The sequence below is a fragment of the Lycium ferocissimum genome, chromosome 11 (genome assembly GCF_029784015.1).
Source record: "Lycium ferocissimum isolate CSIRO_LF1 chromosome 11, AGI_CSIRO_Lferr_CH_V1, whole genome shotgun sequence".
Classification (NCBI taxonomy): Eukaryota; Viridiplantae; Streptophyta; class Magnoliopsida; order Solanales; family Solanaceae; genus Lycium; species Lycium ferocissimum.
The window spans coordinates 34,440,589-34,460,297 of NC_081352.1; the positions used below are offsets into that span (position 1 = coordinate 34,440,589).

A 19,709-nucleotide genomic window follows, 5' to 3' on the forward strand; every position below is an offset into this window, starting at 1 on the left:
TAATTGAAACATAATATCATTCACTAGGAGTGGCCTTAAATCGACGCCTTTCAAGTTCCAGACTAATGCAGTTTACACAAGGGAGGAAAAATCGTGCAGAAGACGAATGGAAACACTCAGCAAAGACCGTTTTGAGCAGAGAAGAACACAAATATACATGTTTTCTACTGGAAAAACGATAAAAACGTCTCAACTAGCAATAGCTGGTTATGCATCTCCGACAGTTCTAAGGGGAAGCAACGAAGGAGCTCATCGTGCACACTTTCAAGAATAGCTCTTTTGCAACTTGCCCTTGAGAGACTTGTGCAACTAGAAGAGCTTGGCTGGCTGTTTGGCTCCACTTCTCATCATCGTACAGAATTCCTCGTAGTTAATTCGTCCATCCTGAAAATTTGACAGAATTAGCATATATGTGACAAGTAGGAGTGGCAAATGGGCAGGTCGGATCGAATATGGGTGGGCCGAAAATGGTCAAACAAAAACAGCTAAAATACTCGACCTGCCCATATTTAACAGGGATTAAAAATGGGTTAACTGACGGATAACATGGATATCCATATTATGGATGGTTTCAGGAATAGTCAGGTAAGAACACAAGCTAAAAGCCAAAATAAGCTTAGACTCCCAGAAAGCAAGAAGACAAATGGATATTGATAATTATAGATATTCATATAATCCATCTGCATATCCATTTTTTAGTAGATAATCTCCATATTTGATGCATTTTAGCCAGTTATCCAATTCATGTCTAATGAGTCGGATTTGAATGGTTACTTGTTTTCTTAACCATTTTGCTAGCCCTAGTGACAAGGTACAAGTCCAACTATTTTAGCTAGAAGCAGTGAAAACTCACATTGTCCGTGTCCACTTCAGATATGATTTCCCTTATACAGGACGGATCGCCTATTCCATGCTCTTGCATTGCTGTCTCGAGTTCATCTCTTGTAATGAACCTACAAATATAACATTAAAAAAGTAATCTTGAGTAAACTGATCTCACAATTCTATTGGTTTTTTTAATCATGTTTTTACACTAGACATGCACATAGGACTTACCCACTGCCATCTTTATCGAAATACTGAAATGCAGTATATAGATTTTCATCTCTTTCTAGCCTGTGCTTATGCATGGTGGCGGTGATGAATTCAGTGTAGTCAATTGAGCCATTTCCATCCACATCCGCCTGAAGTTCACAAGTCACGAGATATTATTCGGAGTTTAGTGAAGGAAAGAAATGGTTAATAAATTTTAGGAGATTGACTTACAGCTTCCATCAATTGCTTGACTTCAGCCTCTGTGAGCTTTGACCCAAGTTTAGCTAATCCACTCTTCAGTTCTTCGTAAGTGATAGTGCCACTATTATCAGTGTCGATGTTGTCGAACATTGCTTTGAGCCCGTGAATTTCTTCTGCAGAGAGATTCTCTGCAATGACCTGATTCCAATGACAGACAATGCAATGTGTTATTACTTGCAGAAGGAAGAAGACGACAGCTGTCAAAAGACAAATAGGGAAAATATACGGGCCCACAGAATAGAGTAAAATGTCGAAAGACAATTAGTTTCAGTTTTTGTCTAGTGGTTGAACGTTCATAACTACTCAGCTTTGCTGCACTCGAGCTGAGGGTCTTCCGGAAACAACATCTCTGCCGCCATGAGGTAGGGGTAAGGTCTGCGTACATTCTACCCTTCCCAGACAATGATTCTTGAATTTCCTTAAGATTGTTGTTTTTCATGGTGAAAAAAGCAGCATTGAATTTTATCACTTCCAAACGATGATCGTGGATACAAGCATTTGGAAGAATGACAACTTACCAAATCCACCATTTCCAAAAAATACTCTCAACAAATACATTGACCGGAAGGTGTACTAGGTTTATCCTTATCAAAGAAATGATCATGCACACAATTATGAGTAAGAAAGCCGACTTACCAATTTCACAAAAAATATGGTGGCTCATGCTAAATCTAATCATATTCTTCACATATTGTTTGCTTGAAAAGAAGGGAAGGACGAGAGATTAAGCGCATAAAGTGAAAGAAAGTAATCTTCTTGCATGTGAAGAACATGACTATCATACGAGGAACGCTGTACATGCAAAAAGTTGTCCTTATTTACCCTTACATCTCCCTTTTCCCTTTGACTAGATTCAGTTGCAGCAGAATTGACAAATTCTAAGATTACCTTCAAAGCAAGTTTCTTGAGCTTGTTCATAGCTCTGAATTGCTTCATTCTTGAAAGGACAGCACCTTCTAATGGTTTGTCTGATGCAACACCACCTTCCTTCAGCCAAGGATGCTCTGTCAATTACACACACCAAAAGTATGGTTAGAATAAGATATAGCAAACCATACTCGCAACACACGTATATTCAATGTTCTCAAGGACTACATTCGCGCATGAATAGCCTAGGTTGTTGTGAGTTCTGACCTTTGACTTCAATAGAAGAAATATTTGTACTGCACAAAACAATTAGAATTCTTTTCGTAGAAATAATTGAAGCTAAGAAACAGGATTTTTTTTTTTTTGATAAAGAGGGAATGGATTCAAGGTGTCAAATAAAAAATAAGCTTTGAAGGTGAGACTGCAAGCTAAGTTACCCCTATAATTTGTGTTGCCAACAAATAATGTGTTACCTCAAACATATAATTTCTTCAAGGCTTATCATGTCTCACCATTCCCATGAGATTAGGAGTTTGATAGGACCCCTTTTGACTCCTCACAAAGAAATTTGGAAGGTAGAATTTACCATATCATTAAAAAGGTACTCACTAAAAGGATAATGGTTCAGTGGGAAAATGATGCCATCAAAATGAATTCTTTCTCATTGAAATAAAGTTGCACTAGGTTGCATTTGGTTTAAAGTGACTTGAAGCTAGTAGATTTACACAAGAAAATTACTATTTTGCAAGCAAATTTTCTAGCTGTTTGCCACGGATATCAAGTCTTTCAATTTTGATGTAATCCTTCCTGACGTTGTATATGTGACTAATGTATATAACAGGTAATAACCTTATCAAAAAAATATAACTGGTAACATATGGATTTTGAAAACAATTTAATGATCAAGTTTATATGCAAATAATAGCGTACTCTGGTTATTATCTAAAGTCTCCAATGGCATAGGTCAGCTTTTGAGGCATAGGAGAAAAACATGAAGATCCCAGGTTCAAATCCCGGTACTAACCCCCGTGGGAGTCCATCTGCCCCAACCTTGGTGGGCAAGCAGCTAGAACTGATGCTGTTACAGGCCAGGAAAAGACTGATATCTATAAAAAATAATTTTTGTGGCAAGGACTTGTTTTGGCCCCATTAAAATATGCAATATCTAACTTCTTTCACAAGAAACAGCAGCTGTGTTTTACTTAATAACATATTCAGTTCAAGATGCCAACCGCAATTGAAGATAAAAGTAAAGATCTTGCAAAGGAAAGCACTTAGGTCCCTTGGGTGAGACAAAGCAGAATAATCGACGTCGCCTTAAAGGATATTGCGTTCTCTTAAATTATTTTCTACAAATAAATGCTAGAAAGGAGGGAGTATGCAAGTGCCCATATATTATGGGAGTACACTGTCTCTTAGTATATTACAAATCATTGTTAAATCAACCGGCCAGGTTACTGTATATGCAATTTCTTTTGTCTAAAAGAAACCAATATGTGCATTAATGTTTGCACCCAAAGGTGTAGCCTTGTGGTGAATGAAGTTGGTTGCGAACCATGAGGTTTTAGGTTCAAATCCCAACGGACCCAAAAACACTAGGTGATTTCTTCCAATCTATCCAAATCTTGGCGGACAGAGTTACCCGGTACCTCTGCTGGTGGGAGGTAGCAAGTACTTACCTCGCGGAATTAGTCGATGTGAAAGCTGACGCGGATATCAGGATTATCAAGAAAAAATATGTGCATTAATGAATAAAGGAAATCTATAAGCTATAGTTTAAAGGCCACATACCAAGAACCTGTGCAGCTGTAATCCGTTTCTTTGGGTCTTTAGTCAGCATCTTCTGTACTAGGTCCTTGGCACTACTTGATACAGAGGGCCAAGGCTCGCTTTCAAAGTCAATATGCCCTTTAAGTATGGCATCAAATATACCCTTTTCAGTTTCTGCATATCAAACAAATAGATAAAGTAAGTCCTTGAATCCTAGATAGTGACGAAAATTGTCATATGTGTATATCTCAGAAAACGAGAAGCGAGTAGATGATTTTACCTGCCCAAAAGGGAGGCACACCACTGAGTAGTATATAAAGCATAACACCTGCACTCCAAACGTCTATTTCTTTGCCATAACTCCTCCTTAAGACCTCAGGGGCAACATAGTAAGCACTCCCAACTATATCCTTGTGCAACTTACCTGCACGGAATTTCATATCCATTTAAAAAAAACAGATAGAAGCAAGGTTAGTGTTAGTAAGGAGGATATGAAAATCACAAAGAAGCTGCTAAGGGATGGTACTTGAACATATTTCTAAAAGGGAAGGCGTTCATCAGAACTGAAGAAATCAACAATCGGCTTATTAATACACGCAATCTGTATGCAAAGATTCTTAAAAAATAAAAACTCGGCAAGCTTATGATCTGATGATGTTCTCAGTACTCATATATATATATGCTTGTTGATTATTTACGTCCGATTAAGAAGATCCCTTTAAATGTTTCCCTGGGTGTCAAAAAGATGGAAATGTTTCCACCCACTCATATAAACAAAAAATATGGCACTTAAATGGAGGATATAATATATACAAGACTAACATAGGTGTAATTAGTAAGTACATGTATGACCGCGATCCCCTCTAAAGTTAACATTTTACTAAATACTTAATCCTCCAACACATTCACGAACTTTGTCTATGTGGGGACACAGCTTGTTTGGAAGATTGTTACCCATTGTATTGTATAGTATTGTTATGTTAAATACAATGTTTGTTTTGATTGTTACTTAAATTTTATTCTATCATATTGTTAAATCTGTTATTATGTAACGCCGAAGAAGTGTCATTGTTACCTTATTTTCTTTCTCATCTTGCCCTTACTTTTTAGTACTATTTAATAATCCTATTTTACCATTTTACCCTACTGTTTTTATGATAACTCTACCCTGTACCCTACTTTTTCTTTGTAATATTGTAAGCTTATTCTTCAGACCGTTGGTGCTTCGCATTATGAAACGAAGGAAAACAATACAATCTATCCAAACATTATATTTCATCAGAAGTATATACTACAATAAAATACGATAATATATATTATGAAATGATATGAAACAACGGAAAACGATACACGATCTATCAAAATGATATGCTTCGATGCACTAGGATTGACAATAAAAAAAACTCAGTCAAAAAGCAGATAACAAAAAGGACAATATAAAGCAAAATATACCTTCTTGAATGAATACTGACAGCCCAAAATCAGTAATCTTTAGAGCAGCATTTTCGCTCTTATCAGACAGCAAAAAGTTTTCAGGCTTGAGATCGCGATGCAACACGCCCATAAAATTACAAACGTGCACAACATTAACAATAGCCCTACACATTGTTGCAGCAGCTCTTTCACTATAATGCCCCTTAGCTATAATCCGATCGAATAGCTCTCCACCTCCACACAACTCCATCACAAGATAAACAGAACCTTTATCCTCATAAGCACCTTTAAATTCAACAATATTAGGCTGTCCGCTTAAATGTTGCATAATCTTAATTTCCCTCCTCATATCATCCTTATCAGCTTTAGTAACAAGTTTCTTTTTCGATATCGATTTACAAGCATATTGTTGACCAGTTGATATTTCAGTACAAAGATATGTAACACCAAATTGACCCCTACCCAATTCTTTACCAAGTGTATAGTGAATCTTAACATCTTCATAAGGTTTACCAAGAATTGTATCATACCTAACAGCTGGTTTTGGACTTGGTGCTGGCCTTACAGGTAATTGAGATTCAGGGCCTGGAGATTTTGTGTACTGAATTTCAGCTCTGTGGGGTCCATTGTTGTGAACTCCACCTGATCCATAGTGTCCATTGTTAGCATTGGACTGTTCAGGTTTACTTTTGCTTACACAAATACCCATTTTTTTCAGATCTAGCCAAAATGGTAGCTGATGAACTGAAACTAAAGTTGATAACTAAAGTGAAAATCAAGAATTAGAACAAGAACCCCAGATGGTTATTCAGCAAGATTGGATTTTTATTGGAGCAAAGTAGTTAAAGATTCAATTTTTTTTCTTCTTTTTCCAATTTTCAAGAAAGTACAGGGGGGTTTAGGGTGATGAATTTTAGAGAAAAAACACAAAAAAGATCAGAAGAAATGAAGAAACATTGTTGCAGCTAAAGGAAAAATGGGAGAGAAGATTGACTAAACTTGGTCAACAGAAATTGTGAGTTGAAACGTTAAAACTAGTCATTAAGACAGACGAAGACGATGAGAAAGTGTGGGGAGAAAAAGTACATTGGCTGTTTCTACTTTTATTTATTTGAGGAAAAGATAATTGGTGGATCTTAGTGCCAATATGGCAACAAAATTTGTAAATTATACCATGTGTTGCTATCAGTCTTAAAAGATTTAGTTTACGCGGTTAGATGATCCGTTATTAATTTCATCACATTATTTATTGAATTTAAGTTTTATGAATTGACAGTGTAAAAGATTCAGAGGATTCAGAGTTTCGGAGCATGAGGGAAATAGTTAGCATTCTCGGGTAGCATTGTATATGTATTCAATGCCTCACCGAATGGCTTGAAGATATATCTGCTATATAATAAAGGTTCTGATAGAAATTAATGGAAAGTCAGGATAGAGCCTCGAAGCCCAACCAAACTAAGATCGACACACGAAGGCTTGAGTAGCAGCCCGAAAAAGAGAAAGTCGTGGAGACGGTAGACGCACCGATCAAACATAGCGTGAGGTGACGTACTACGGCCTACGGGAGGTTAAATTCTTTCCACGAGTGAATATAGTAAATTTCAATCGGATATTAAACATTAATTGGTAGCATGTAAAAAGGGTAAATAACATGCTATTATAGGTTAAAACTTACTAATAGTATCAATGTATATAACATAAATTCCTTCTTAGTTATTCCTAATAGTTTATGATAAAGATTTACTACCAAATTAATATTACGTGATCTAATATATGTTTACATCAGCGGTACTTAGCAATTAAACTCCAAAAATGTATATTAGTCTGCAAGACTCAAGTGTATAGAATAAGGCCTTAAACGTTAACAATTTAACTCTAATATCCTAGAAAAGTCTTACTGCAATTGTAGTTCTTGTACCTCTTTGTCTTGATGAGGCGGTGCTTTGAAAAAAAAAAAGGTGGTCTTCTAATTTAATTTAATGTTTGTATTTCTTAACATCGTCAATCTAATATTATTATAGTATTAATTATGGAATAATTATTTTTATTGGGGTGACACTTCGAGATGGTGCACATGCTATAAATATGAGCTTCAAATAAATCATGTTACCTCTCAATATAATAAACCAGAAAGTTTTTTAATAATAAGGTGCTAATGAGTAAGTGTCTCCACTAGTGTCAGACACGTTCTCTTCTAGACTTGAAATGAATACGTGCGACAATGCTCAGACCTATTTTCACCTAACAATAGGCAAAGTAATGCAATATTTTTATTCTTGGCCTGTTGTTTTCTTTTAATAGTAAGTATATATCTTGACTATGGTTATACGAACTATATAGTAAAGTCGCAATCCTCATAACTGCCACTTTTCTGTTTCTCTTTTCAGCTGGCTTATGAAGGTGCTCATTCTGTTTCACATTGGGCATACTTGTAAGAAACGACCCTAACAATCCGCTCACAAGTAGTTGGCATGAATTATTGAAACGGATAACCACGATATAATAGTCAGAACCCTTCATCCGATCCTTAATTAAAGTTTTCGAGTTTAAACCTTGAAAATGAGAAACTTCTTGGTAGCCAGGAAGCGTTATACCCCTTAATGTGCCAACCCGACGTGAATCAGACCAGTGAATTTCGTATACAAATGATTAAGCCAAAAAAAAAAAAAAAAGTGACTTTCCTAGAAACTAATTGCTGTTAATTACAAAACAATCCAGAAAATGATATGAACAAAGCTTGAGGTGTGTGAACACATTATCCTAAAGATATTTTGCCCACAGAATAGATAATATAATTAGACGTACCCCTCATATTCAATTATACAACTAGTTGAAGGCAACACTACTCCAGGGACGGATGCACAGTGTAAGATGTGGGTTCACGTGAACCCAATAATTTTTGGTCAAATCATGTATACAAGAAATTTATTAAATATATATAAATATTTTTCTGTAAAATTAATCATAAATTTCTTGAATCCTTCTTTGCTCAACTCCCCAACACACAAGTGTATAGGAAATATCATTTGACAAGAAAAAAGCAGATTCTTTTGCATATAAGTCCAAGGAAGATAAAACTTTTTCAGATGGTCTTCCAACAAATACACGCTATTATGGTTGATACGTGACAACAAAGTTGAGCTGCTTAACGCGTTCCCACGCTAACTTATATTCACATATAAAAAGAAGAAAAATATCGTTTTCTTCACGAGAGTGAGACTTACCATTAATTCGACAGTGTAATTTCCATTTGTCTATAGTACTCTAATTAATTTAGCTTCTTCATCTCTATTTAAAAATAAATTATAAATCCAAATCCACGAGACCTTAATTTCCTGACCTTGCATGTACTGATTGGGAATGCTAGATTAAGTAGAGAAAATACAGTCCTATGAATTTAGAAAATTTATTAGCTTATATATAATGACGGATTTAGAATTTAAAATTTTTGGGGTTCTATAGCAATCTCAAGTTAATACACAATAACTACTGAGTTGACAATCAAATATTTAGGACATTTTTCAATAAATATACTAGATCTATGCAAAAAATATTGGGTTCACCCCAATTGATTAACTACACTCTAAATCCGCCCTATATAAAGTGGCACTAGTGGTAGAATTATGTTTTTCATCGAAGGGATTTAAAATATAAATAAGTAACAATGCTAAAGCTAAAATTTTGAATTTACGAGTTCTAGACTCTAAAAAATAAAAGTTACTAGGTTCTTGATAAAGTTTTTATTCATCTTAAGTGAATATTTAACACAAACACATAACCAGTGCCAAAGGCGTTTGCCGTCGCATCGAGGACACGTGTCACTTGCTAATTCACCCGCTCCTTCACAGTCTCTCGTTTGCTTAGCCTCTACTGCTACTGATACTGGTGACTCCCTCATCTTTCTTTCTTCTCTGATACTATAAATGTCATCGCCTGATTGGTCAAATTTTTTAAAAAGTCAAAAGTGTCAAATTTCTATTTTTTTTTTAAAAAAGCAGGAATGTGCAAATATATCCTTTCAACTTTGCATATAGAGGAGATATATCCCTCTTCAAAAAAATGGTGCATATATACCCTGCCATTATATAAATGGTATAAATAGACAATTTTTTGCTAACAATTTTTTTTCAAAAAAATTATTTAGTTTTTTTTAATTAAAAAAATGTCACGTAGTTTTTAAAAAAAATAAGTCTATCCATTTTTGAAGTAGACTTATTTTCTTAAAGTCATGTGGTAATTTTTTTGTAAGTCGGATCTGGTTCTTTTAAAAAAATGATTAGACTTATTTTTTTTAAAGCCAAGGATATATTTGTTTTAAATGAACCAGACAACCCAGTAGAAAAAAATATTGTCTCGTGGCTTTTAAAAATAAGTCTACTTAAAAACATGGATATACTTATTTTTTAAAGTCACGTGACATTAATTAAAAAATAAGCTAAATGATTTTTTTTTAAAAAAATTGTCAGCGAAAAGGGCATATCTGCATCGTTTGTGTAATGACAGGGATATATTTGCACAATTTGTGTAACGGGAGGGGTATATATGCACCACTTTTTTAATGAGGGTATATTTGCACAATTGGTGTAACGGTAAGAGTATATATGTACCACTTTTTAAATGAAGGTATATTTGCTCTAAATCGCTAAGTTGAGGGGTATATTTGCACCTTTGTCCTTCAAAAAATTATGTTAAGAAATGAAGATGTTTGATTAAATTTTTGGTGAAGAAATAAGTGATTTTGAATAGTAATCGTCTAATAAATATTGTTTTTAGCCTTTAAGTATAAGTTGAAAAAAGAAATAGTAGTAGAGTATTTTTTTCCCCGTAATTTGACACTAATTTTTGATTGATGCATTGATCTCTGATTGGGACTGCATACAAGCTTCGGGGTTAGTCTGTATTTTTCGGACTTTTAAACAAATTAAGGATTTGAAGAAAAAACAAAAGTAAAAAGTATTGATCAAACGCAAATTACTAACAAAAGCACATTTCATATGACTTAGCCAAACACAATTACTGGTCAGGTTGATTTGACAACTTGACTAACCAGACTATTAACACAAAAAAGAAAAGCATTTTGAATTTTCTTATTAATCACTTCTCGTTGATATTGCTAATTTGTCTAAAGTTTACTTGTGATATTAGGTAAAAAGATGGCTATTTATATTAATACTGAGATGATAAGGCACCAGTTGCAGTGGGGCCATATTCTCAAGCAATCAAATTTGTTCCTGAGGTTTGTGACATTTACTCTCAGTTAATTATTTTTAATCTTTAATTAAATCATTTTAACTTGTGATATAATAACATTTTCCTGTCCTTTTTCCATTGCTTGATATTTCTATTTTTTGTGATTGAATGTAGACTGGAAATTTCATATCAGAGACAGTGTGAAGGATCAAACAGAACAGGTCTTTGTTTAATAAATCCTACTTTGCAGTTTACCATTCAGATTAAAAAAAATCTGAGTTTAATACTAATTAATCTTCAGGCTGTCAAGAATATTGGGGAGATACTTAAAGCTGGTGGTGTTAGTTACTCTTCAGTTGTTAAGACAACAATCATGTATGATACATAATTGTTTTTGTATTTCTTCTCACTACCCTCTTAAATTCTCTGTGCTTCCTTAGTTTGTTTTGATTACTGATGCTGAAAATTAATATTAATGATATTATTAACCTACGGGTTGGCTGATCTAAAGGACTTCCAGAAAATCAATGCATTTTATGCTAAATGTGAGTACAACTAGCTTTCATACTAGTACTAATATCATGTTAGATTAAGCCAATTTCGGAAAGGGATGTGGTCACCTTTCTGATCTAACGCCACAAGGCGACGTAAAATTAACCTATAGCATAGGTTACTCTTCAAATTGTAACATAACATGTTATAACCAGTTAAGTTGCACTGATGGTGTGAATTGCACAGTCAGTGTACAAACTTAAATCATTCACATACCCTTTAATCTTCATACTGGTCCAGTGCCAGTAATGCTATTGGTGAACCTGATACCATATTGGATCTTTAGAAAATGAAAGGTGTTCATATTACATTTTGAAGTTTGTCTCAAAAGATGGACTAACATGGGTGATGGGTAGATATATTGCAGATTTTCCAGAACCTGCACCAGCACGTTCAACTTTTCAGGCGGCTGCATTACCCCTGGATGCAAAGATAGAAATTGACTGCATAGCAGTACTATAAACTGATTAAAGCCTTCAACTTCCATGGCTATGAATTTAGATTCAATAAGAGGAGTTAACTCTTTAATTGAGGGTCTCTTGATCCTCTGCAGCACCAATAAACCCTACAGAGAGGTTCAGGAAAAAGGGCTCTTTAAGTCCCAATAATAAGAATTCATCGAGTAACCACGTTCAACTTACTTGCATTATTATTATTGATCAACGAATTAACACTAAAAAAGAAAACTTATTGCAACTACGAACATGAACAAATGCTTCCTCATTAGACTATTTTAACCGATATTAAGAGGAACTTTTGTTGTGACTATGCAGCCAAGGATATTACACGCGATTATGCGAAACTCGAGATCAAACGTAAAACTCAGTGAAATGTTGGCCCGAGCACATTGTAATTGCAGTATGATGCTTAATTATCAGAAAATATGACGAGAGTCGCAGCTACAGTAATGCAAAGCCAAATGCACATTAGGATGACATAGTTCTGCCACAAATACTTCTACAAGAATGCATGGCAAAGCTTTATTTCTTCCATCAATACACCCTCTGCTATCCCTAATTCTCTTCGTCTCTGTCTAAAATGGGATACAATTTTCTATAGCACAACACTGCATAGAGACCACACCTTCGTATTATATATGAAATTGGTTTCCACTTGTACAAAGAAATAATCGAATATGTTTTGTGTGGTTTCTTGTTTTCCTTATTTGGGTTTCCTTTATTTGAATTCCTGGAAGTTCACATGTCCAGTTGCTTGTGCATGCTCTACTGCTTCCTGCATAGGAATGCAACTTCTAGCTAAAGAAGGGCAAGTTAAGAAAGTAAGAAGAATAATTACAAGCAAGACTCCAACCTTTTGGCCAATGACCCCAATTTGGCAAACTCCACATCGCAACGTGAAGTTGGCTGTGTCAGTGTAGCTCCTCTTCCTGCAATGTGGCAATAATGGATAAAATGGTATAGTAATTAGTAGCTTTAAATAGTTGCTATTCATTTCCTCGCAGCAAAATAAGCTCAGATAGCAAAGTAAGTCAACTCCGAGTTTAACAGACGATAAAAGGGAAGGTATAAAGTAAACTAAAGCCCTCAAAAACCACATTTTTATCATGCCAATAACATCAAAATGCACAGAATCTAGAACCCTGCATGCTAAGTCCTTGATTGGCAAGGTAAGTGTTGAGGGTTATGGAAAGGTTGGCAAGGTAAACAAAACTCTGCATGCTTAGTCCTCGATATGTTGTTTTTATCGAAAAAATAAATCCTTTTCAAGAAATCTTCTATCTCCAAATAAGGAAATCACAAGAATTTTAGATGCAGGGTTTTTTTAATAATTTATATCTGATAGATGGCTTGAAATCCTGATCCACAAAACCAGGGGCGACAACAGCCAGGTCCCAAATGGCACTGATTGAACAGCTTCATCCAGTTTTGGCTTTGCACATGATTAGTTAGAAACGCGATTTGATTTCACCAGATTGTTAGTCTTCTCAGACAACTCCCCTCCATGGGGTTTAAGGTTAACCTCGTCTTTTTTCTATTAACCTTGAACCTCAATAGCGTTGCAGCTAACACCGGAGCATATGAAGGACTAAGTAGCACATAAACAAACCATCTCAAGCGGCTTTCTCTTATGATCTTCTATGTGTGCTACTTACACCCTCTATCTGATATGATCATTTCTAATCTTGCCCAATCTTATATGACCACATCAATCTTAACATTCACGTTTCCACTACATACATTTTATGATATGTTTAGGCATATAAGCTCAACATTTGCTCCTTTTTTTTGATAGCCGTGATGTCCGTGCCAGCTTGCATGCACTCAACATTCGCTCTCATATGAAATTGTTGGCCTCACAACCATTCTATATCCCCATTGTATAGACACTAATACAATTAGATCCGCTCATCATAGACAAACTTGGGATTTGCGACCCCAGATAAGATCGGTTCAGGATCATGGGATCCTGTTCTATCAGATAGGAAGGGCTGTAGCACAAAATGTACTTCAAAGTAATTGCCCCATAGATCCTATATCTATCTGCATAACACTCATGTAACACTCCCCCACCTTAAACTTCCTATTGTAATTAAATGTCATCTTCTAACACATCATTCTCCTGGAAGACTGAACCTACAAATCTGAACAATTCGCATTTGGGCACCATAATGCTGTCTAATGTCACTCCATTTTCATTTTTCTTACAGGGGCTAAATTTGCAACACATATGTTCCGTGTTACTTCTACCCCATAAAGGTAGAGGTAAGGTCTGCGTACATCCTACCCTCCCTAGAACCCACTTGTGGGATTCCACTGGGTATGTTGTTATTACGTTCCGTGTTACTTCTATTTATTCTATAACTCATACTCTCTAAAGTGTTTATTCCTGGTTTCAACTTTTGATTAACTCCCTCACAAACAATTAACACGATTAGGCAACATATTACTTTGTAGAGAAATTAAATCAATCCATACTCATTCCAACACCCAGAGAGCATAAAAATCATTATTCGCAAGAAAATTAAAAAAATCAATTTGAAGTACAGACAATTGAGATCTCCAGCACAGTGAACACAATACACACACTAATTCCTCTACCAAAAGATCAGAAAAGCATTTCAACCAAGAAAACTAAAGAAAAGAGTTACGAGTATAGAAACATGAGCCCATTATCATCTGGCCATTATAAACTCTCCCAACTCAAACTCAAGATATTCTCTTTGTTACTTGAGGGGCGTGTCAAGATAAAGCGTGCTTTAAAAACACTTCAATCATTTTCGGCTTAAAAGGACGCTTACCTTTGTTGGTCCTTAACCAGATTAAGAGCAAGCCTCTCAGCCGGTCCTACAGTCCCATCTCTCTGTACAGTAAAAATTGTCTGATCAAACTCCTCCGGAGCTCCTTCAGCAGGGGACATCTGTTGATTGTACACATTAAACTAGGCGTTAGTGGGATAATATAAACTTAAAAATGGAAATCTAACTTCATGCAGCTTTGTCAAAACATAGGAAATTATTCATACAAATGTTAGCTTAATGATTTCATACTACTAACCAGCACGGCAACACCTAATATTTTCACATTTCTTATGACGGGTAAATGCAAAAAACATTAGGAATTCCACTAGAGAGGGGATTGACGGTAGAACCTACCATTACATAAACTTAGGATTTCACAAATAACCCAACAAAAATTAAATAAAGATAAGCGTCAAACAAAAATGACCCAAAAGCAGTTAAAACCCATCAGATTAACCCAGTACAGCAGTCATCTGTCCTTTTTAAGCGATCTTTGGTATTAGATTCAGATCACAAATCCTATCTCATATACTAATCATTTCATTCATTCATTAATTTGATAAGAGGCCAAACAAAGTCCGACATAGGACCTTATCTGTGACTACAGTCCATCTATTCACAGGATCTAAAAATCTTCACAAAATTGAATCTCCCCTCGTTCTTCCTAAATGGAAATAGAATGATCAAGAAGGCGCATGTATAGAGAGAGAGACAGAGACAGAGAGACCATACAGCCAAAGCATCATAATGAAGTCCATCATAAATCAGCATTACTCTTTCCTGATAGTTCTTTCCCTGTTTCACATTTAGCCATATAAAGGAGGTTCAGAAGACTCAGGAATTGAAGAATTACTCATGCAGAAATAGGTGATTACACATCCTACTACCTAAATGCAAACCTGTCCATACAGATCACAGCGTGTTGTTTGGATATCATAGGCTGCAATTTCTCGTCCGTAATAGTCAGCCAATATTGAAAGCTCTATGGCACCTTAAGAGAGAGAGTGTTTCAAAGATAAGAAACATTGATCAGAGAACACAAAACAAATAACAAGAACCTCAATGATTAAATACGAAAGGATGTTCCTAAGCAGCAGCAACTACAGTTCATCCAGCTAATCATGATGCCGAAAAATAGACTTGACTAAAGGAAAAAAGTAAAATATAAAGGCAGCACATAGCCATAACCAACACATTTATCGATGATGCACCTTTTTCTTTTTCTTTTTCTGATACAACAGAAGGCAACAATCACACCTCAATCCCAAGCTACTTGGTAGATTGATAAGTAAATAAACTTTTATTGCATCATGAAGGGGATTCCCTGGTATACAAATAAAGAAGAGCTATAGAAAGATGTCACTTTCTAAACTGGATTCCAATCCTCCAGTGTTATAGGGATCCCACAGGTGCTCCAAAAATCCCAAGAAGCAACATGAGATTTGCAAGTTGGAAGATAAAAGCTCTTCGCTTCTTGCTCCGAATTGTCCAAATCACTGCAAGTGAAGTTACTTTCAGAGCCCAATCCCTCTTATCTCTTAAAGCTTATCAGCTAACACTACCCAGCTAATACCTTTCATATTAAGCATCTGACTCAGCATAATAATTCCTTTTACTGGCCAATCTCCCCTTCAAATGAAGATATAACAGAAAGAAAAAGTAACCAGATTTTCTCTTCCAATGAAGATACTGTAGAAAGCAAAAGAGAAACCTGACTCCCTCCCATGAAGTAATTAGGCCAAATTTTCAATTGAGCAAGACATTACAAGAAGGAATCCAAGAAATTCCACAACGCCAAGGATCATTTCATTTGCTAAATATCTTTAAAAGTTAAAAAAAAAAAAATTAAAAAAAAACACTCCTAGTTTTCCACTTTAGTAGCCAATGTAAAATATAAAAAAAGTAAGGACATGCATGAATACCGAGTTGTATCTTTGAGAACGCCACATAAGTAATATGAACAAATAATATTTGTTCATACAACAGAAAAACTGCAATTCACTAGTGTTATAGGCTTCTCACTCTGTTAGTTCCTTTTAAGCAACCATAAGCAGTAATTCACGAGTTTTACCCATGGATTAATTTGCAAAAGTTTCTCAACTTCAGCTGAAACTCAAAACCTTACAGTAATCCCATACCATTTACGCATTGCAGAGAGGTAATGAAGACTTAAGTAAAATATTTATGGAAGGCTGAGAAGCATTATCATCAGCCCACCCTCAGGACCACAGCCACAATATGACAGGCAATAACGTGAGGCATAAGAGTGTCCTTAAACATTAGGAGGCATGGATCAACTGGGGTAAAAGACGTACTCTTCCACAGTAAATTTAAATGTTAAGGCTCTGGACAACTACTTCAGCACACAGTGGTACAGATTTTAAGCAGATCAGTCACCAAAGAAGACATAGAGCTAATTTTAAGCTTTGATCACCTAATTCTACAGCAAACTATCTGCGGAAGAGACCAAAAAGGATAGATGACTAGTGAAGTCACCGTTTTTATCCTAACAGGACTCCAGTATTTGAAATAATGCCAGAACAAGATAATTTTAAAACAGATAACAAGTGTAGACATACCTCCCCATTTCTCTGGGTTAAGAATCCAATCACAGTACTCTTTGTTGGACTTCCCAAGAAAGGCGTCAGAATATTTTGCAGGATCACTGGCCACTGTTGCAGCAATAACCTTCAAATTTTGAAATGTATAAAGTGGTCATGGATGAGGAGGAGTTAGATTTACGCAATATTCCAAGCATAAACCATATCAACCTATAAAGATGAGTCATATTTCAATCATAAAACTAAATAACCAGGAAATCAGAAACTGGTAGCTTTTCTATCAAGTATCTTCCTGAATTGAATTTCCCCTATGGCGAACAAATTGTTACAAAGCTATTACTATAAGCCTAGATTCCTGTCCAACCATCGATGTCTAAGAAGATATCCGGTACCCAAAAACCTCAGGCATATCTTTTCACTACATTAAACTTTTTTTCTTATGTAGTTTGGTTCCCTAGGCATGAGATTGAATTTAAAAATCATCTTTCGGTCAGATGATGCGAGGCATTTCACCACCTCTCGAGATAAGTAACAACGATCCATAAGAAAAAACAATAGTATCTTTTTTATTGAAAAGTGAAGATAAACCATCTCAGGGATGGTGAGATCACCGGTACCATCTTTATTCCTCAGAGTAGTGGATGTGTTAGACACACTTTTCAAGACAGATCGACACTCAGGTTAGTCTTAAATGGGGAAGTTTCTCTATGATATTAGGAATAAATGTGAATACTACAAAACCTCTAATTCTAGAGATCCCTTATTTGGCTTAAAAGACGTATAATTGACTAATAGAATGAAAAGAGTTTAAATAGAGCGGAATTGACTAGTATTAAATAGCTGGCCCTAACTAGAAAGATTAAGGAGTAGATGATTGATTGAAGATCACAGAAACTGCTTAACAGACTGTGACATAGAGGCTTTTCAAAAGCTCAAGAAAAAGTGTTACATATAAGTCCCACAGCTAAACAGTTACCATTAGATATAGAAAAGAAAGCCACAGAGAGACAGTTTATATTTCACGACTACAGCACTAGCAGTTTCTCTCACGAGAAGTCTCCAATATTCCCCCAAGTAAATAAATAAAAGAAGGTTCACTCTACAAGACTACAACTAGGACATCACACATATGAAATCAATATAAATAACAGCATGAAAGCTAATCTAGCCATATACATAACCATCCTTGATTAGCAACATATGAGTAAGTGCTTTAACAGAGTTATTTCGAGGGAAAAATTGGAACCTGTCTTAGCTCAGAGGCTTTGTTTCTGTCACGATCCATCACATAACTGCATAAAAAGAAATAACAATCCCACTCAACTCGAATTGGAAAAATCAGAGAAAGGAAATTAGAAAAATGGAAATAAAGTTTACCCAACAGCATTGAAAAGACAACTGTTATCAGAAGGAATAACCCTTCGAACTATTGAACCTTCCATCTTCAACTATGCACCTACAAATGCAACCCAAAAAAAAAAAAAAAAAATTAAATGAACGTGACGAATTTTTAGTACAATAGGTTATTCACTGCAACAATATGAAATGTACAGAAGTCAAATTTCCAGCTCTTTTTTCTTTAACAGGACCAATTCCATTAACACCCTTATAGGGAAATGTCCAAAGCAATAAAAGAACTAAAGAAAACAACAACAAAAATGAACTTGATGAATTTTTATTACTATATGTTATTCACTGCAACAATATGAAATGTAAAGAACTCAAAGTTCCAGCTCTTTTTTCTTTAACAAGACCAATCCCATTAACACCCTTATCACCAAATGGCCAAAGCAATAAAAGAACTAAAGAAAACAACAAAAAAATGAACTTGATATATTTTTATTACAATATGTTATTCACTGCAAGCATATGAAATGTAAAGAACTCAAATTTCCAGCTCTTTTTTCTTTAACAAGACCAATCCCATTAACACCCTTATAACCAAATGTCCAAAGCAATAAAAAGAATTAAAGAAAACAACAAAAAAATGAACTTGATGAATATTTATTACAATATGTTATTCACTGCAACAATATGAAATGTAAAGAACTCAAATTTCCAGCTCTTTTTTCTTTAACAAGACCAATCCCATTAACTCCCTTATAACCGAATGGCCAAAGCAATAAAAGAACTAAAGAAAACAACAACAAAAATGAACTTGATCAATTTTTATTACAATAGGTTATTCACTGCAAGCATATGAAATGTAAAGAACTCAAATTTCCAGCTCTTTTTTCTATAACAAAGACCAATCCCATTAACACCCTTATAACCAAATGTCCAAAGCAATAAAAGAACTAAAGAAAACAACAAAAAAAAAATGAACTTGATGAACTTTTATTACAATATGTTATTCTCTGCAACAATATGAAATGTAAAGAACTTAAATTTCCAGTTTTTTTTTTTTCTCTCTTATAACAAGAACAATTCTACCCATCAAACAACATACTTGAAATTAAAGAAAAAAAAAGGTGGTTATGAAAAAACAAACCTTTATTTGGCAACAAAAATCCAGCTAAATTAGACGAGATATTATCTGTCAGACAGCAAATAATAAATTTCAAAAATTCGTAAATGGAAAGGAAACAGAGATAATTAAGGACGAAAATAGTTGCAGATCTATATATAAACTGACCCAAAAAAAAAATGGAAATTGCTTTAACTTGACGACAATTGAAAATTGAGAGACAAGTTACGAATCTGAGAAAGTTTGTTATAAGAGAAGAAATAAGAAATTTAAAAAAAAAAAACAAATTGTAATAGGAGTTTTTGTTAGTTGG

General features: G+C 35.0%; 3 protein-coding genes across 4 annotated transcripts; 1 reads left to right on the forward strand and 2 right to left on the reverse strand.

The window, feature by feature from the left end:
• On the reverse strand, positions 1 to 6,444 carry LOC132036445 (calcium-dependent protein kinase 2-like). Its single transcript, XM_059426788.1, has 8 exons — positions 5,386 to 6,444; positions 4,214 to 4,357; positions 3,955 to 4,107; positions 2,185 to 2,300; positions 1,267 to 1,434; positions 1,057 to 1,184; positions 854 to 953; positions 1 to 384 (listed from the first exon to the last, which is right to left on the reverse strand). Exons 1-8 carry the CDS (start codon positions 6,074 to 6,076, stop codon positions 310 to 312), a joined length of 1,575 nt encoding a protein of 524 aa, XP_059282771.1. The 5' UTR covers positions 6,077 to 6,444; the 3' UTR covers positions 1 to 309.
• A 4,076-nt stretch (positions 6,445 to 10,520) lies between these two features.
• Positions 10,521 to 11,642, forward strand: LOC132038269 (reactive Intermediate Deaminase A, chloroplastic-like). Its single transcript, XM_059428958.1, has 5 exons — positions 10,521 to 10,623; positions 10,732 to 10,778; positions 10,859 to 10,930; positions 11,051 to 11,102; positions 11,477 to 11,642. The coding sequence occupies exons 1-5, from the start codon at positions 10,521 to 10,523 to the stop codon at positions 11,569 to 11,571; spliced, it is 369 nt and encodes a 122-aa protein (XP_059284941.1). The 3' UTR covers positions 11,572 to 11,642.
• Positions 11,643 to 11,956: 314 nt separating this feature from the next.
• LOC132036108 (OVARIAN TUMOR DOMAIN-containing deubiquitinating enzyme 2) lies at positions 11,957 to 19,709 on the reverse strand. Of its 2 annotated transcripts, XM_059426346.1 has the most exons (10): positions 19,565 to 19,694; positions 19,421 to 19,465; positions 18,307 to 18,385; positions 18,176 to 18,221; positions 16,948 to 17,056; positions 15,268 to 15,359; positions 15,101 to 15,163; positions 14,369 to 14,487; positions 12,421 to 12,496; positions 11,957 to 12,342 (listed from the first exon to the last, which is right to left on the reverse strand). In XM_059426346.1, exons 3-10 carry the CDS (start codon positions 18,369 to 18,371, stop codon positions 12,286 to 12,288), a joined length of 627 nt encoding a protein of 208 aa, XP_059282329.1. In that variant the 5' UTR covers positions 18,372 to 18,385; positions 19,421 to 19,465; positions 19,565 to 19,694; the 3' UTR covers positions 11,957 to 12,285. The 2 variants fall into 2 exon arrangements, with proteins under 2 accessions (XP_059282329.1, XP_059282328.1); XM_059426345.1 differs by lacking the exon at positions 19,421 to 19,465 and having other exon boundaries at positions 19,565 to 19,709.

Excerpts from the sequence above, each read along its gene's own strand:
- LOC132038269 (XM_059428958.1), top strand. The coding sequence starts at position 10,521 with ATGGCTATTTATATTAATACTGAGATGATAAGGCACCAGTTGCAGTGG. Across the intron at positions 10,624-10,731 it reads GTTTGTGACATTTACTCTCA|ACTGGAAATTTCATATCAGA; the intron begins GTTAATTATTTT and ends GATTGAATGTAG. Across the intron at positions 10,779-10,858 it reads TGAAGGATCAAACAGAACAG|GCTGTCAAGAATATTGGGGA; the intron begins GTCTTTGTTTAA and ends ATTAATCTTCAG.
- LOC132036108 (XM_059426345.1), bottom strand. The coding sequence starts at position 18,371 with ATGGAAGGTTCAATAGTTCGAAGGGTTATTCCTTCTGATAACAGTTGT. Across the intron at positions 17,057-18,175 it reads AAGCCTCTGAGCTAAGACAG|GTTATTGCTGCAACAGTGGC; the intron begins GTTCCAATTTTT and ends CAAAATTTGAAG. Across the intron at positions 15,360-16,947 it reads TAACCCAGAGAAATGGGGAG|GTGCCATAGAGCTTTCAATA; the intron begins GTATGTCTACAC and ends CTCTCTCTTAAG.
- LOC132036445 (XM_059426788.1), bottom strand. The coding sequence starts at position 6,076 with ATGGGTATTTGTGTAAGCAAAAGTAAACCTGAACAGTCCAATGCTAAC. Across the intron at positions 4,108-4,213 it reads TGTGCCTCCCTTTTGGGCAG|AAACTGAAAAGGGTATATTT; the intron begins GTAAAATCATCT and ends TTTGATATGCAG. Across the intron at positions 954-1,056 it reads TTCGATAAAGATGGCAGTGG|GTTCATTACAAGAGATGAAC; the intron begins GTAAGTCCTATG and ends TTATATTTGTAG.